Below are 17,707 nucleotides of genomic sequence, written 5' to 3'. Positions count from 1 at the left end.
GTCTTAACCCAGCTCTCTGCCTATTCTGCACCCTCTCGGTGTTGGGCATTCCCAAGTAATGGACTCTGTGGTTCAGAGAACGTCTCATTTCACCGTCCCTAAACCATTGCCATTTCTCTAGAAGAAGAAGAAGAAGAAGAAGAGTTTGGATTTATACCCCACCTTTCTCTCCTGTAAGGAGACTCAAGGTGGCTTGTAAGCTCCTTTCCCTTCCTCTCCCCACAACAGACACCTTGTGAGGCAGGTGGGGCTGAGAGCGTTCTGAATGAACTGGCACTAGCCCAAGGTCACCCAGCAGTGGAAACACATCTGGTTCACCAGATAAGCCTCGGCCACTCAGGCAGAGGAGTGGGGAATCAAACCCGGTTCTCCGGATTAGAATCCACCTGCTCTTAACCGCTACACCACGCTGGCACCCTGTCTTAAAAGAGAAACCTCCCGCATCAGGCGGCTCCTTATGCCCAGTTTTCTTCGCTCAATCATTACGTGACTTCCTTCTCATAGTCATCCTAATGTTCCTTTTTTTGCTTTCATCATCTTTGACTGCTTTTCCCGCCCCACATCCCAACACAGGACTCTTTGACCCACACCTGCTGCTCTTACCCTGGGTATAGATCAGTGGTGGCAAACCTATGGCACGGGTGCCAGAGGTGGCACTCAGAGCCCTCTCTGTGGGCACGTGTGCGCAGAGCTCGTCGTGTGATAATAGTGCAATTATTTCAGGGAGATTATTAGCACTAAACCTAAGACCTAGTTTTGGGGAAGCAGCATAGGTAACCCTGTTAAGCGCTGTTAAACCCCACTGATTTTCAAGAGAAGAACTAAAGCGAGATCCTTTACCTGGGAGTAAGCTCGGTTGCCGGCAATGGGGCCTGCTTCTGAGTAAACCCTCCTAGGGTCGTGATTCACCCATTCCAAGCGTTGCACGGTTGCTTCAAAGCAAAGCCATTGACTACTACCAAGCTTACTCCTGAGCAGGGGAGTAACGAGGCAGCCCTGGGCAAACTGTAGCCCTGGGCAAAACCTGAGTTGGATTGCCCCCCCCCCCCAGGCGGCCACTCCACCACAACCAATTTTTTTGGCACCAGGATATAGGTGCCTGCAGGGGGTGCATTTTTAGACATATCAGCACCACAATTTCAGCATATCATCAGGAGACTGTCCTTATGCTACTCCCCAAGTTTGGTGAGGTTTGGTTCAAGGAGTCCAAAGTTATGGACTCCCAAAGGGGGTGCCCCATCCCCCATTGTTTCCAATGGGAGCTAATAGGAGATGGGGGCTACAGTTTTGAGGGTCCATAACTTTGGCCCCCCTGAACCAAACTGCACCAAACCTGGGGGGTATCATCGGGGCAGTCTCCTGATGAGACCCTGAAAGTTTTGAGACTGTGCCTTCAGAAATGTCCCTCCCCCAGCCAGCAACCCCCATGGACAGCAATACAGAAAACTCAATGCAGAACAAAGATTCTTGGGCAAATTTCTGGGATGTTCCTGCAGGGGGCGCATTTTTGGATGTATTGGCACCAAATTTTAAGGTATCATCTGGAAACTGTCCTTATGGCACCCCCAAACTTTGGTGCAGTTTGGTTTAGGGGGTCCAAAGTTATGGACCCTCAAAGGGGGTGCCCCATCCCCCATTCTTTGCTAATGAGATGGGGGCTACCCTTTGAGGGTCCATAACTTTGGACCCCCTGAACCAAACTGCACCAAACTTGGGGGGTGCCATCATCTCCAGATGATACCCTGAAACTGCGCCCCCTGCAGGCCAAAAATGGGAAACCACTAAAATACCCCAAAACAAACCCAGCATTTTGATGCCCCCCACAAGGTGATGCCCTGGGCAGCTGCCCACCATGCCCAATGGGCATTACGCCAGTGCTCCTGAGTAAAACGTGCCTTGGAGCCAACCGTTTTTTTCTAAACTAAAACCTCAGTATTCAGGTTAAATTGCCGTGTTGGCACTTTGCAATAAATACGTGGGTTTTGGCTTGCAGTTTGGGCACTCGGTCTTGAAAAGGTTCGCCATCACTGGTATAGATAGACCTATAGCAAGTTGGAAGCTCTCTGGCAAATAAACGTCTTGCTTCCCTGTTGTGTATCTCTATTGTCAGGGCTGGGGTTGGCATACCCTGAGGTGGGACAGATGCCGGGGGCCAGGGTTACTGGCAAGGCCCACTACTGCAAAGTGCCCCCACCACACACACAGTGCCAGGCAGGGAAGTCCAGGGTGGGATACAACAGTGGCATTCCAATGGGGCACTTGGTGGTGTTTCCATCTGCACAAACCACCCAACATATATAGTCAACGTATATAGAGGAGCAGCAGTGGCGTAGGAGGTTAAGAGCTCGTGTATCTAATCTGGAGGAACCGGGTTTGATTCCCAGCTCTGCCGCCTGAGCTGTGGAGGCTTATCTGGGGAATTCAGATTAGACTATGCACTCCCACACACGCCAGCTGGGTGACCTTGGGCTAGTCACAGCTTCTTGGAGCTCTCTCAGCCCCACCCACCTCACAGGGTGTTTGTTGTGAGGGGAGAAGGGCAAGGAGATTGTGAGCCCCTTTGAGTCTCCTACAGGAGAGAAAGGGGGATATAAATCCAAACAATTCTTCTTCTTCTTCTTCTTCTTCTTCTTCTTCTTCTTCTTCTTCTTCTTCTTCTTCTTCTTCTTCTTCTTCTTCTTCTTCTTCTTCTTCTTCTTCTTCTTCTTCTTCTTCTTCTTCTTCTTCTTCTTCTTCTTCTTCTTCTTCTTCTATGTGAAGGCACACAAATGGATGAGAGCAGGAATGACACACAGGCTGGTGGAGGTGTGAGTGGGCTGGAATGGAGATATAAGTGAGGGTTCCAGTTAGAGAGTGGGGCCTAGGCGGTCTCTGCCCACCCAACCCCATCCTCGAAACCAGCCCTGCCTCTCGTGAACCGCAGCTGCTCCAGGCTGCAGAGATGTCCGCCGACCAGGTGCACCGTTTTCTCTTCCTTTTCGCGGACAGGTGGAAGCCGTCATCCACCCACAGTTCATGACTGACCTACTGTCTGCGGAGAAAAGCCACGATCCCATGGATCTGGTGGAGGAATTGGAGGAGGAGTTGAACTTGACCGCCAACCAGGTAACGCAGTAGTCTGGTACAGACAGCACCCCCATACTTTCACTGAATGCACGGAGGGAGGGGAGAGCGGGCGTGAGCCCGCCGGTTCTGCACCCTGCCTCCACATGATGGCCGTCTGCAGGGTGTAGGAAGAGCACCTGCTTAGATCCAGTGGTGGGATCCAAAAATTTTAGGAACAGGTTCCCTCGCCAGCCCCCACTCAGCAAAGGGGGCAGAGGCGTACCTAGGCAAACCTGAGCCCTGGGCAAAACCTGAGTTGGATGCCCCCCCCCCCATGGGCAGCCACCCCACCACGACCCCAAAAAAATTTTTGGACCAGGTCGTTTCTAAATCATCATCACATTATAGAAAATGCCCCAACTCACAAATATGAACACAGCAATGGTGAAACGCACAGGTTCTTTGATGGAGACTGGTGAGATAAAAGGCACAAAAGGCTGAGAATCCATGAATTGCGGTACCTGGAAGGGATTAGCCCAGTTCAAGGAGTTACATTATTAGTCGCCATTGCTATATGAAACCTTCACGTTCGAAGGCAGGATGCCTCTCGGGGAGGCGAGGGCGTGGAGATGGGAAAGCGGACCCAATTAGTAACCCCCTCTCGGCACACACAAATAATTAGTAACCCACTCTCGGGAACTGGTGAGAACCTGCTGGATCCCACCTCTGCTTAGATCCCCTTTCTGTGATCCGTAACACTGCTTCCCAAAGGCTGCTGGTCACAGGGAGGGAGTGTTTACGCAGCAACTGTGCGGTCGCCCCTGCAGATGCCCAGGTGATCGTGCAGAGCAAAGTGTACTCTCCCTCCTTCCCCATGCCCCCAGTGAATGCATGCAGCTATCCTCTATACCAGACTACAGAAGGAGATTCATGGTACGAGGTACCAGGCAAGATGGGGTGGACTTCGTTGTCACGGTTTGGACCTATTCCCAGTCCAGATTTGAGGGTCATGGAAAACAAAGCATCCTGGGACAGTTCATAGGGAGTCAGTATTATGAACAGTGAAGGGGATGGGGAGACAATGCAGCTCATGTAGGATCATAGAGTTGGAATGGGCCTCCAGCCACTGCTTAGAGACTGCCAGTGAGGGGGGAGCTCACCTAGGTAGCTTTCCACTATTGCACAACTCTTACTATAATTTTCCCCCCTAATAGTCAGCTGGAACCTTTCTGCCCATAATTTGAACCTGCTACTGAGAGTCCTTTCCTCTGCTGCCAAGAGGAACAGCTCCCTGCCCTCTTCTTAAGTGACAGCCCTCCAAATATTTCAAGAGAGCAACAGTGTCCAGCCTCACTCTCCATTTCTCTGGGCTAAACATTCCCAAGTTTCTTGGCTTTTTTCTCATAGGGTTTGGTCGCCAAGCTTTCGATTGCCAGTTGAAAACAACCAAAACTGCCATTAAGATGTCAGGACCACGGCCAGGTCCCAATCTCTATAGCATGTAGGGTTAACCACTCTGGGAAGGGAAATTCCTTGATATTTAAGAACATAAGAACGAGCCTGCTGGATCAGACCAGAGTCCATCTAGTCCAGCACTCTGCTACTCGCAGTGGCCCACAAGGTGCCTTTGGGAGCTCACCTGCAGGATGTGAAAGCAATGGCCTTCTATGGCTGCAGCTCCTGATCACCTGGTCTGCTAAGGCATTTGCAACCTCAGACTGTTGAGGATCAAGATGGGTAGTCATAAATCGACATCTCTCCTCCAGAAATCTGTCCAAGCCCCCTTTAAAGCCACCAGGTTAGTGGCCATCACCACCTCCTGTGGCAACATATATTCCAAACACCAATCATATTTCTAGGGGTGGTAGTGGAGCTTGACCATGGGGGGTGGGCTTTGAAGAGGGGCCAGACCACTGAAGGGTACTACACCATAGAGTCCATCCTTCAGAGTAGCCATTTTCTTCAGGGGAACAGAGCACTGGACATTAGTTGTAATTCAAAGAGATCTGTAGCCCCATCTATGGTTGACTAACTTAACAACCCAAGTTCCATTTGATGAACGTTCTTCCTCTGCCAACTGGCTCCTTTCTAACAGGAAACAGGAAGTGTTGATCGTTGTGCTGGATTGGGTTGAGGAGCCAGGAGCACTTCCCATCAGTCTTCTGCTCTGGCGGTGCTTCTGCAGACGCCCGGGAAATAGGACTGCCTTCTCTGGCAATGAAATCCCTAGAGATCTGGGGCTGAGCCTTGAGTGGGTGGGGCTTAGGGCAGGAAGAGACTTCAACCAGGTAGGATCACCACAGTGACTAACTTACAAAGCTGCCATTTTGTCCAGGGGATCTGAGCACTGTTCTCTGCAGACCTGCTGTGATTCAAGGAGATTCCCAGCCACAACTCCAAAAGGTTGGCAACCAGAAAGCAATACTCGCCGCGGCCTACAAAAGGCTGGATCTTAAGGGTGCCAACTCCAGGCTGTAAAATCTCTGCAGATTTCTTTTTGAGGGGGAGCCTAGGGTTTGGAGTATAGTGAGCGACCAGAACCGCTTAGTACACAGGGTCTGCAAACTTACGGCTCTCCAGATAAAGAGGGACTACAATTCCCATCAGCTCTGCCACTTTGCCATGCTGGCAGGGGCTGGATGGGAATTGTAGCTCTATCTCGATTCGACTGGTCGAATACCTTTAATGGCATATAAATAGTTTAAGATTAACATTGCAAGGTAATAGAACAGCCTTTACAACTTCTGACTTAGAAGTTAAAATAACACCACTTAAAAATTTACCCACCGCCTCTACAGCTCAGAAGTTGTGGCTGTTTAAAAGATATATTCATCTTCTACATATCAGTAATGCCCTCACTTCCATGCAGGAAGGGGATTATGTGCTTCTTCCTACCTATCTCATAAGCAAAAGGACACAATCCAACAGCATATGAGATACTGTTTTCACTCGAACCCATGCCACAATGGCATTTCCTTTCTTTATGTGGGACTCCAAGGTGGCGTCCAAGGCTAATGGAAAAAGGCAGGGCATTACACCTAGCTAAAGTGATTGCTCTACGCCACTGGGCCTCAACCAGGAGATAAAGGTACCGGGCTACAATTAATCTATCCACAGGTATTCCCAGAGAGATCGGGGAAGGGAATTGTAGTCCATGAACATCTGGAGAGTCGTAGGATATTGCAGACCCCTGGGTTAGTATGTCATGTTAAGGTCTGTTCTAGGAAGCAGTCAGATTCTCCAGGGGAACTAATATTCTATGGAGATAAGTTGTAATTACAGATCTCCAGACTTCACTTGGAAATTAGCAACTCCATGCCTATGACTACAGGTTGGTGTGGCTGAGAAGACTGTTTCCGCAGCCATCCCGCATCGCAAAGGAGTATGTTTGTAAGTCTCTGTTTCTCTCCGTCATTCTAGTTGGTCGGTGAAGAGGCTTCTGGTGTTATCCGAAGAGGAGAGAGAGCGCTCCTTTTGCCCGACGCCCCATTCAGACTCCACCCCCTTCCAAATCTGAAGATGAGGACGAGGTCGCAAACATGAAAGGAGAAGAGACTCGCGTGCAAGGCCATGAAGAGGCCTCCCGCCTTCAGCAAGGGTATCAGAGCAAGTCAGCCAGAAACGGCAGGAGCAGGGACCGGTTCTCTGTTGGTCCCTTCCTCCCAGCAGCATTTGGGAAAGAGAGATTTCCTACCAAAAGCCGCCAGGACACCCCTGGCTTTATCTCCTCACAAATGCGACAGCCGTGACGCTCAGGAAGAGAGCATGCTACCTGGCGCTTGAAGAACACAGATGAAAGGGAAACCCTAAACTTACAGAAGCACAGCCAAGTTGGATTTAAACTCTAGGACTGGCCAAAGAAATCTCACTTCACTTCCAGTGTGTGGAAAAAATCGGGTCCCAGTGTGACAGAACACAACAGTCTCAGTAGAAATCCAAATTCACAAGTATGCACGGGAGGACAGGGGATTCGTAGGCCATGCAGCACAGGGGATGCTGGGGGAAATGGCGCAGGACGGAACGGTCAAGGGTCAAGAAGAGGTCCGAAGGGATCCGGAGCAGGTCAGCCACACTGCCAAAGTGGAATCCCACGAAGAAACCCAGCTAGTCTGGCAAAATTTAGAACCAGCCCACAATACCTGTGGAAAACAAGATGACACACTCAACAACGGGCAGGTAAAACATGAAAAGAGGGCTCTGGCTACCTGGGGAGGGCAGGAGCACAGGATTACCTGTGCTAATCAGAATATAAACAAAACGTTGTTAGGGGACCACACATCAAAACACATGGAGCTCTGCAGCAAAAATTTGAACAGATACGGAGAATCACCTTTTGGAAAGATCACTGGTCTCAGTCCCAAAGCCGTAGGATTATGGAGTCTGAGGATACGTCTCAAGTGGAACAGACGCTGGACAACCGCGTATCGGGCGAAATCTCTCAGAGAGACGCGCCAGATCAGTCACTTTAGCAAGCAGCTCGACACAGCGGGATGTCAGGCAAGATGGCTGCCAACAGGAAGTGCTCCAAGATCACACCTTGTTTCTGGTTAGCGGGAAAGGGCCAACATCTGGCCCTGGAATGCAGCTGGGCCTCACCGCGGGAGCATAGTGTCATGCGGCAAAAAGATTAGCAGGACAAGAACTTCGAACGCCCGTGCCTGCTCAAGCACCTGGGAAACAGCACGATGTCCCAGAAGCCAAGGTCACCTCGCAGAAGAAATCACAGGTCAGCTGGGAGAAAACGGCGTGTGCTCCTGTCACAGAAAGAGGAGCTCAGGCAAGGCCTTGAGGTGCCGTGCAGATAATTTGGCACTGCCGACGCTCTTTGGACAAGATGGCCATCAGCCATCTTGCCCACCCATACTGGAAACTGATCAGAAAGTCAACTACCCTGTCTTCACACCATCTACTGAACTTCAGTGGGGGCAAAGGGAATCCCTTTTGACTTCAGCTGATCCTCTACCGGGGGAAGAGAACTCAAAGATGAGCTGTTAAGAACTCTCAACCGTACACTCCGCCATTTTCCAGCCACCTCGGCTTGGCGCTCTCCGGGCTCTGAGCATCCAGATGGATCCTGGAATGTTCCCGGAGGTCCAGTGGCCAATCTCTGACTCGCGCATGCTTAATCCACAGGTGGGGAACCAACCTGGGGTCAGGCAAACACCTAACCCCACTTTGAATCCTTTTCCGACTGTATCAAGCAGAAGTTGAGGCGTTGTGGACAACGCACCCATGCTCCCAGTGGAGAGATCCTAATGCTGCGTTCCCTCCAGTAGCTGCAAAACAGCACTCCCCGCCCCAAAACTCGGCAACTCTAATGTAAACAATCCGGCAGAATCAGAAAGCTGAGCATGGCAATTCGCTGCTCCTTCAAAGACCAAAGCCAAGAAGCCAGCTCAGAAAGTGAGAGGGAAACCACCTGGGCCAAGGGGTAGGAAGGCTGGTGATTTGCTTGAGCCGGCTACCAAGACCAGCACTGCCCTTCCAGAACTTTCCGGAGGGAACGTAGAAAGCAGTCGGCCCATATACGCCGCTCACGGCGACTCACGTTGAAGAGGAGAGGATGAAGAAGATGAAGAGTTGTCCGGTTTTTCCTCCTTGTTTCTCGCTTCCAAGCTCAGCCTCCTCCTCATCCCACTTCTGCGACACTTTTCCCAAAGGAACACATCTACACGGTGCTCGCATCCTACCAATCGGTGAGACTGGGAAACCAGATTTCGGCGGGTGATGCACTCCAGGTGGGTGGCAGGCAAGTACAGGTGCCCCCAGGAAGCTATTGTTCTGTTGCACAGAAACCTGGGTGCCCACCTAACTGTCCACCGTAGCTACAAGAGAAAAAAGTTACAGTTCGGGCATAATGGAGGAGCAAACGCCTCCGCTTATCAGTAACCATGTCTCCAAGAGAAGCCAATGTGAGGTGAATGTGACATTTCACTTCTCCAAGTCGCCATATTAGCATTATCCTTTCTGTTGCCCTAAAAACAGCTCTTCAGAAGGGGCCTGCTGAGGAAATACTGGATTGCTTTATGACCTGTGGAGACAAGTGCTTTGGGGCTTAGAAAGGCCCCTATTTTGTTCAAATTCTTTCGCGATATTAAAAGTAATTTTACAATCTTCTTCGTTGAGTGCAAATCTGAGTATGCCTTCTCTACTGGGCAAACAGGAAGCCGAATTCTCGCTCATGGCACCACTAGCTTAGACTTTGAAAGGGCAGCCTCCATGATCATTCCCAGGGTCCTGAAGTAGTGTGGCGCGAGTGGTGAGAAGGATAAAGCTGGGAACCAAATCCAGAAGAGGTGCTGGTTGTTTTGTGGTCGGGGAAGAGTCTGTGAGGGACTGTCTACCACAGCTTATTCTCAACCTGTGGGTCGCGACTCCCTTTGGGGGTCTAACGACACTTTCACTGGCTGCCCAAGACCATCGGAAAACACATCTTTCCGATGGTCTTAGGAACCGGTGACACAAATAGTTTTATGGTTGTGGGTCACCACAACATGAGGAACTGTATTAAAGGGTTGCAGGATTAGGAAGCGTTGAGAACTAATTGGTTTACCACCTCATCCTTATGTGTCACGGCCCTGGGTCTAAATTAGGTCTCATGTGCCAGCCATCTAAAAGAAAGAAAAAGAAAAGCAACCTTGGAGCTCCATGCACAAAATGTGCAGTATTTTTTCCCCCGGCTGCAGAAAACCTGGGTTCAAACCTTTGTTCGACCATAAAGCAAACTGCACTTAGGAAATGGACAGGGTAGGAACCAATGAAAAATAAATAAATACCTTCAGGACCGGCTATTCTTGCCTTCAGTGTAACTTACCTCACAGGATAGGTGTGAGAATAAAACCAAGGAGACATTCATGTCACCGGGTGTTCCTCGGAGAACGGTCAGGTTAAAAACCCGATCACTATTAATACTTTCTCCAGCTTTCCTTTCAAAACCTTTAAAGTAATCTCCCCTTTTGTTTTTAAACATATCACTCATGCGCCTTTGTTTATAGAGATATAGATATTTATTTTATATATAAAATAGCACTTCTTTTATATCTTTACAAAACAGAAAGTGGAACGAAAAAGCAAGAAGACCATCGCTTTTCCTCTGTCCTTCCTCCCCCTCACGAAAAAACAGGAAAAAGGTCCACAACGAAAACAGAACGCCGTATCAAAATAAAAACGTAACAAAAAAATAAACGAAACTCTTAAAACAAACGGAGAGAAGCCCCGATCCCCAAAGAACTTGTGGCTGTGGTTCCCCAGTTAACGCGTTGCCCTGAGATGGGTGTGTCTCCGCCTCTTCTGCCCGACCGCCATGACGTACGGAGCCAGCAAGCGAGTGGGGGGGGAGGGGGGTCTGGCGCGGGCTGGCGCAAGGGTGTGGTATGGCTGTGTGTGTGGGGGGTTTTTTTGTCTTTGTTTTGTATACACATGGCTAAAGAGGCTTTGGGCGGGCTTTCAGTCTGCCTTGCTTTTTTATAGTATGCTGCAGGGAGGCTATTCAAGCAGAGGGCGGTATTGTAGGCTTACCAGAGTGCGAAATGCAGGGAGAAGCAGATAATGCGCTAAACAGGCGATGAAGTCAGGTATTAAGAGAGAAGTCCTGGAACTCATCTGTAAAAGGGGAAAGGACAAAAGGATGAAGGAGAGAACAAAGTTATAATGGAGGAGAGGACTGTCTCAGCATAAAACCAATGAACGTGTACTGGGCCAAAATGAAGAGGCCTCTGCCGCACATGCAGAATAACGCACTTCCAATGCACTTTGCAGCTGGGATTTTACAGCAGCGGAATATCCAAAATCTACTTGCAAACAATTGTGGAAGTGGATTGAAAGTGCATTATCTCTGCATGTGCTGAAGGGGCCTCTGTGCGCGCAACACGGCTAATCTTTAGGACTTTATAAGAATATTCCGGCTTTCTGCCTTCATTTTACAGCTCTCCACCCAGAAATGCGACATTAGTGCAACTGTGTGATCGCTCTAGGATTCGCTTCAAACTCTATGGTAAAACTCCAATGGCTTCTGGTAGGCCTTTGGGCATGAAGCCAACATGACGCACCTCACTTCTCAGGTCGCTACTGTAATTGATGTCACCACTTTGCTGCAATGCCTGTTTCTATCTTTGCCCTACTGGGCAATGTAGAGCAAGCCTAACTCCTCACAATTATCACAGTCTTGTCTTCTCCTATCTGCATCTCGGCCCTTCTTACTGCAGTGAGTTCATTGGGATGGCAAAAAGAAAGAGAAATCTCATCTTCGGCCCAATCCCTCTGTGTATTTTGTCTACAACTACCTCCTTCCTTCCAATGCTGCTTCCTTTAATAATCTGTGTAGACAGGAGGGTTTCTTACTAAGCGTGAAGTCCGCCCTGGCTGTATTGTCCCCGCAGAGCCGGTTGGCGGAGTGCCATCCCATCCGGGCTGGGCGCTCCAGTAGTAGACGCAAAATGGGCATTGGTGAAGCCGGCCCCATGCCGCCGGCGGTCCTCGGTCTCCAGCGTATTCCTCGGAGAACAGCCAGTGACATCGAAAACAGTGTATTAGCGAAAACGGAGATGAGAACCAACCGAACGCCGAATGTCCTTTCAGGCTGCTGCCTCCCCCTCCTGCAAGCTTCTTGGGCAGGTCTCAACCTCTTGCCTGGCGTCAAAAGCACACGCCGCCTGAACGACGGCAGACACAGCGGTTACCTCAAAGGCCTGGCTCGGCTTTCAGCTGCTGGGGGTCGTGCTCGCTTCTAATGCGTTTTGCCAGGCATACTTCCCGGGAGTCAGTTTTTCCATCTGCGTCTCTGGGGGAGAAAGCGCACTGAGGGTGATGGTGCAACGCCTCTTCCTCGTTCCTGTCATTCATTTTGTTTTTCCATCTCAGGTTCCTGCCTCCCATTTTCTTAAACATTCTTGAATCTCACATTTTTGGAGTGGCTTGGTGTTTCCCCCACAGATAATATACCCTTTAATTCCTCCTGAACCATTTTTTTCCCCTCTCTATTTCATTCCTCCCCAGTGATCCCGAAGCTAATTTAGGGCTACTTACTGGACATAACACCGCCAAAATAATACTTTAAGCAGGTAATCAGATTTTGTTATGTGTTGAGAACACTGAGGGCAATTAAAGCTCATTTACAAGGAGGGGGGGTGATATTCTGTACCGCGCATAACCTATCAGGAACCTCTCAATCCTAGCCAATCAGGAAATCTCCCAATCCTGGCCAATCAGGGATCTCAGCCCCCATTCAGTCATGCTTCCTGAAGATTTCTGCAAAATGTCCACTTCCTTTTATTCTTTCAGTTTGGCTCCCTCCTCAGCCCTCCAATTTGCTAAGCTTCCTTGACAGTCTAGTCCATTTTACCTGTTGAAAATAGGTCAAGAGCCCTCCACATCCTCAGGGACGGCAGCCCCAAACACTGGGCTAGCTCATGGTCCCAGCTGCCCTGATGGGACAAGCAGGAAATTCATCTCAACTGGCACTTGACTCCACTCTGTCAAGCGACCTGCAAAAACAGGTTGTTGAAGCCAGCAGAGAGAACCAACCGATCCTTTTGCCTCTTAGCTCTGCTCTTTTTTTGGATTTCCCTAGATGCCTCATACGTGCAGGGGACATGCAAGCTATATTTCTCATGATTTCATTCTTATACAGCTTGGCTCAGAAATGGGTGTTTCACAAAAGGGGGTGAGAAGAGCACCAATGGCCACCTAGTTTGTTGCCAGTGGCAGGTGTGGGTGCTGGCAGTGGTGGGATCCAAAAATTTTAGTAACAGGTTCCCATGGTGGTGGATTCTAAACAGTGGCATAACCAAACGTTACCGGGACTGGGCGGGGTATTCGGCGTGGCCAGGCATTCCTGGGTGGGGCATTAATAATTTCTCTGTTACTGTAAAAAACTCTTACTGTAAAAAAAAAGTTCCTAATTTCCAGCTGGTATCTTTCTGTCCATAATTTAAACTCATTATAGCAAGTCCTGTCGCCTTACTGCCAACAGAAACAATCTATTTCTCCTCTAATTGACTGCCTGTCAAATAATACTTAATACTTTCAAATATCTAATTTTGTTTCTAGAAATCAAAAGAAGGATACTTTCCTTTTTAAACAAGGAACTTTTACCATATCTCCCCAAAATATGTTTTTAAAACAGCCCCACAGGAGAATTATCCCGCTTTTCTACCTTCGCTTTAACCAGCCACATAGGAAAAAACAGGACTTTATGATTTTTGGACCTAATGGAATTTCTAACGGAAAAAAAGCAGACCCAATTGGTAACCCCCTCTCGGCACACACAAATACTGGTAACTCCCTCTCGGGAACTGGTGAGAACCTGTTGGATCCCACCTCTGGGTGCTGGAGTTCAGCCCCCGCGAGAGCTCCGGCACCCTTCTGAACGATGCAGTGACAACCGCATTCATATAGGTGTGAATTGCTGCCCCAGCCGCCAAGTAGCATTATTGATAAAACATACCTCTTTCCTCAACCAGCACCCTCTGCGGATCTTCTTCTGGAGGCTTATCTGCCCATAAGGTGGTGGCCCATTTCCCTGTCCCATCTCCTACTCTGTTTCTGATTTTTTCTTTACCTTCTGACCAGAGGTGGGATCCAGCAGGTCCTCACAGGTTCCCGACAGTCGGCTACTGATTATTTGTGTGTGCCGCAGAGGGGGTTACTAATTGCGATTTTGCCACGCGATTTTTGCCTTAGCTGCTGGGCGCCCCTCCTCCTCAGCAGTAGCGTGCAGAACTTGAAGCAGTCTAGCAGGAGGTGCACCGGTGTGCATGGCAGCCTGTGCCTGGCGTGCATCTGCTTCCCCGGGCCCAAGGACTCACATGGCCGCGCCCTTGCCACAGCCCCCCCCAGGAATAGCCCTCACCTGGAATGCCTGGCCACGCCCCCGTCGCACTCTGCCCATCCCACCATTGGCGCCACGCCACAGTTTGAATCCCACCACCATGTGGAACCTGTTACTAAAATGTTTGGATCTCCACCACTGGCTCAGACCCCTGACCCATCAACCACCAAGCTTCACCGCCTCCAATCTTCTTACCTGGCCTTGCGGAGCATCTTGCCCACCTCCCAGATGTGTGGCTCCAGTGCCACCCTCAGGTGCCCCACTACAGTGACTGGAAGGTTGCCCAAAAACTCACACTCAGTGGCAGGAATTCCCAAGGCCCTAAAAGAGGGGGCAGGAGGGAGCCAAGAGAAGACAGGTCTGAAGAACATCTTTTGCACCCGCCTACCAAACCGCGCACCATTCTTCCATGCCAGAGCATCTTCCCATTGTGCACCAAACTGGGGGTCAACATTATATAAATACACCCTCCCTCACACCCTGAATTTCTTCTCCAAGCAACCAGGCCTGAGGCTGTAACTCAGGCTCATTCCGCACATGCAGAATAATGCACTTTCAAACTGCTTTCAGTGCTCTTTCAAGCTGTGCGGAATGGCAAAATCCACTTGCAAACAGTTGTGAAAGTGGTTTGAAAACACATTATTTTGCGTGTGCGGAAGGGGCCTCAGTCTGGTGAGCGACCATAGACCATCAGAGGGGCACTTCTATTGGCAATTTGCAACCTTGCCCTTCTTCCAGTTCTCCAGTATCATCAGCTCCTAAAAGGACAGCCCTTCCTAGGGACCAATTAAATCCAGGTTCGCCCCAAAGGGAAAAGATTTATCTTGGCCAAGCACTTGATGGTGAAACCCAATGATCTGAAACCGTTTCAGATATAGTTCACACTTTGTCTTGGGGCAGTAAAATTGAGGGTTGTGTGAGGAATGCTACGGAAGTTCCACATGGTAGTTTGGTGATGTTGCCCTGCTGTTTTGAGCAAGAAATTCTGCCCCATAACTCATCCCTCTTCCGCACATGCAGAATAATGTACTTCCAATCCACTTTCACAACTGTTTGCAAGTGGATTGTGCTATTCCGCACAGTAAAATCCAGCTGCAAAGTGCACTGAAAGTGGATTGAAAGTGCATTATTCTGCATGTGCAGAAGGGGCCTAAGATTCTCCTTTATATTGCCCAGCCCTTGCCCAGAACTTTCCGCCCACAACCTAGGACCCACAACCTCTTTGCCACTCACCGGGCCATGACTTTTTGAACATTGTTAGCATACAGCGTAGGGTTCACCGCCTCTTCAGGGCTGGGTTGATAAACAGGGAGGAACTGAAAATCACAGGAAGAATTAAGGGTAAGGAATGGGGTCCAAGATCGGAAAAAACCCAGTTGGTTGAGGGTGAAGATGACTGGGAAAGCCAATGGCAAAACACCCCGTAAAGATAGTCTGCCTAGTACACAGGTGTCAAACTCGCGGCCCTCCAGATGTTATGGACTACAGTTCCCATCATCCCTTGCCAGCATCATGCTGGCAGGGGATGATGGGAACTGTAGTCCATAACGTCTGGAGGGCCATGAGTTTGACACCTACGGCCTAGTAAATATCATGATGGGATGACACTCCGTGAGCCAGTAACGCCCCCGTGCTTGTATAGAGAACTACCTTTATCTTTTTAATGGGGTCACCCAAGAGATTTGGGGTTAGCGAAGAAGAACCCTGTTGGGATCAAGGAAGGAGGTTACAGAGAGGTTACACACGCCCTCCACCACATCTCGCAGCCCCGGACAGTGAGCCAGAAAGCTAGCGTGTATATTATGTGGCATCAAGTCACATGGAGTTACGGTGACAGTATAGATCAGGGGTCTTCAAACTATGGCCCTCCAGATGTTCATGAACTACAATTCCCACCAGCCCTGCCACTTAGCCATGCTGGCAGGGGCTGATGGGAATTGTAGTCCATGAACATCTGGAGGGCCATAGTTTGAAGACCCCTGGTATAGATCAACGACCCTTTCCACACAAACCAAATAAAATGTTTTGAGGCAGGAAATAACACATTTCCTCCATGAAGGTCCATGGGGGTAAGTGCGGAAAAACGGGAGGGGGTTCTGAAAACGTTTCGCAAATGTTTGCAAAATGTTTTCAAGGGCTTGAGCGGAAAGGACCAACGGCCTTCAAATTGCGCTGTCCTTAACAACCTTGCTCGGGTTTTGCAAACTGAAGGCGTTGGCTTCCTTTATTTACTCTGTCAGACCCCTTTTCTAACTGCTGCTAACTTTTCCTAGCGTTAGTGCCTTTTCCAGAGAGTCTGGCCTGCTCATGTAGAACTCTGAAAATATTTACCTATTTAGAATACTGGAATTGCCCCTTTCTCCTAAAAAAAAGCACACGGGGCCCCAAACAAAAAAAGGAACACAATGGGGAGTCAAAACACATATGAAAATCAACTGTCCAATGAGGGGTGCTGGGACTTCCTTATCTATTGGAACTCCAGATGTTGCCTTTGGCTCTGAATTCAAATCCTGCACAGTTGGGTGATTTGGGAAACCTGGGGTGGTGGAGGGGCTTTGAACCAGGGAGAATGCGGGGGAGATCACCATAAGGGTCACTGAGGTGCCAAATAAAATTGATTTTTTTTATTTTTACCTCCACTTCCACAGTAGTACAGGGCTGAGCCGCTGTTAGCCAGATGACCTTTAATCTGAAAGGAAGGATTATACATTGGGCAACGTGTCAGTTTGAGGAATAAACTCATCCCAGCCTGCTCTCCTTTCTTCCACTCCTTTTTTAAAAAAATTACTCACACGCCAGGTCCTCTCCACGCCCAGGTTGTTGAATCCTGCAAAGAGAAGAAACCGGTTATCTTTACAATGTCAGGCGCCAATGTTTGGGGGAGAGGGCGAAGTTGAACGGTGTCTTTCACCATTTCTCTGTTCCCGCTCTTGGAGACTCACCAGACTGTTTGGGTATCTGATAAGGACCGGCTGGATGGGAACACCCGATATGAAGGCACCTAGAAGAACAATAGAAGAAGACATGAATGGGTTTGCAGGTAGCTTGAACAGCCTCGTTTCCAGTGGGGTCAGAACATAAGAAGAACATCAGAACATAAGAACATCAGAACAGGCCTGTCGGATCAGACCAAGGGTTGGAGTTATTTTAATGTCTTTTTATTGTTGTTGTAATTGTTATGTTTTACTGATGATGTTTTACTGTGGCATTTTATTGTCTTTTTTACCTGGGTAAGCCGCCTAGAGAGGCGGGTATGAGGCAGGTCTGTATTTTTATAAACAAATCAACAAACAAATAAGTACATCAATAAGGCACTCAATCCATATGACCTCACGGGCCTCCTACCTGGTTTAAACTTCAGTAAGGCTTTCTTGTTTGAGCAGGTTCCTTCTGGAAAAAACAGGACCTGGGAACACAAAAGAGGAAATCAAGCAAAGGAAGGGGGGGGCATTGTTCAAATACCCCACCACTCACCAGGGCAAGAATGAAACGTGGTGGGCTCACATGGGATCTTACCTGTGGCCATTTTCCCTGGGAAGTCGCCCGCCTTTTCACTTCCTCTACCACCTTCTTCCGAGAGGCCGGGTCATGACGGGAAACCAGGATGGCCTGGTTAAATCTCAGCAGGGCTATGGGGCACGAACAAGAAGGAGAGACAGAAAGGGAAGAATTAAAGAAAAGAAGAAGAGTTGGGATTTAAATCCCACCTTTCCTGTAAGGAAACTCAAAGTGGTTTACAAACTCCTTTCCCTCCCTCTCCCCCACAACAGACACCTGGTGAGGAAGGTGGGGCTGACAAAGTTCAGAGAGAACTGTGACTAGCCCAAGGTCACC

General features: G+C 49.2%; 1 protein-coding gene across 1 annotated transcript in view; it reads right to left on the bottom strand.

Annotated features, from left to right (window-relative positions):
* Positions 1-12,493: 12,493 nt before the first annotated feature.
* The window catches only part of LOC125444260 (lysophospholipid acyltransferase LPCAT4-like), a 6,028-nt gene continuing 814 nt past the window's right edge, over positions 12,494-17,707 (bottom strand). The window contains exons 2-9 of the mRNA XM_048516688.1: positions 17,390-17,518; positions 17,219-17,279; positions 16,816-16,874; positions 16,666-16,700; positions 16,508-16,562; positions 15,107-15,189; positions 14,069-14,194; positions 12,494-12,527 (exon numbers count right to left, since the gene is read on the bottom strand). Of these exons, the coding sequence (XP_048372645.1) occupies positions 12,494-12,527; positions 14,069-14,194; positions 15,107-15,189; positions 16,508-16,562; positions 16,666-16,700; positions 16,816-16,874; positions 17,219-17,279; positions 17,390-17,518 (582 nt within the window). The remainder of the gene's footprint in view (positions 12,528-14,068; positions 14,195-15,106; positions 15,190-16,507; positions 16,563-16,665; positions 16,701-16,815; positions 16,875-17,218; positions 17,280-17,389; positions 17,519-17,707) is intronic.

Source organism: Sphaerodactylus townsendi, linkage group LG15, assembly GCF_021028975.2.
Source record: "Sphaerodactylus townsendi isolate TG3544 linkage group LG15, MPM_Stown_v2.3, whole genome shotgun sequence".
NCBI classification, from domain to species: domain Eukaryota; kingdom Metazoa; phylum Chordata; class Lepidosauria; order Squamata; family Sphaerodactylidae; genus Sphaerodactylus; species Sphaerodactylus townsendi.
Note: the sequence above shows the minus strand (reverse complement) of the source record. Positions and strands in the feature narration are given on the sequence as shown.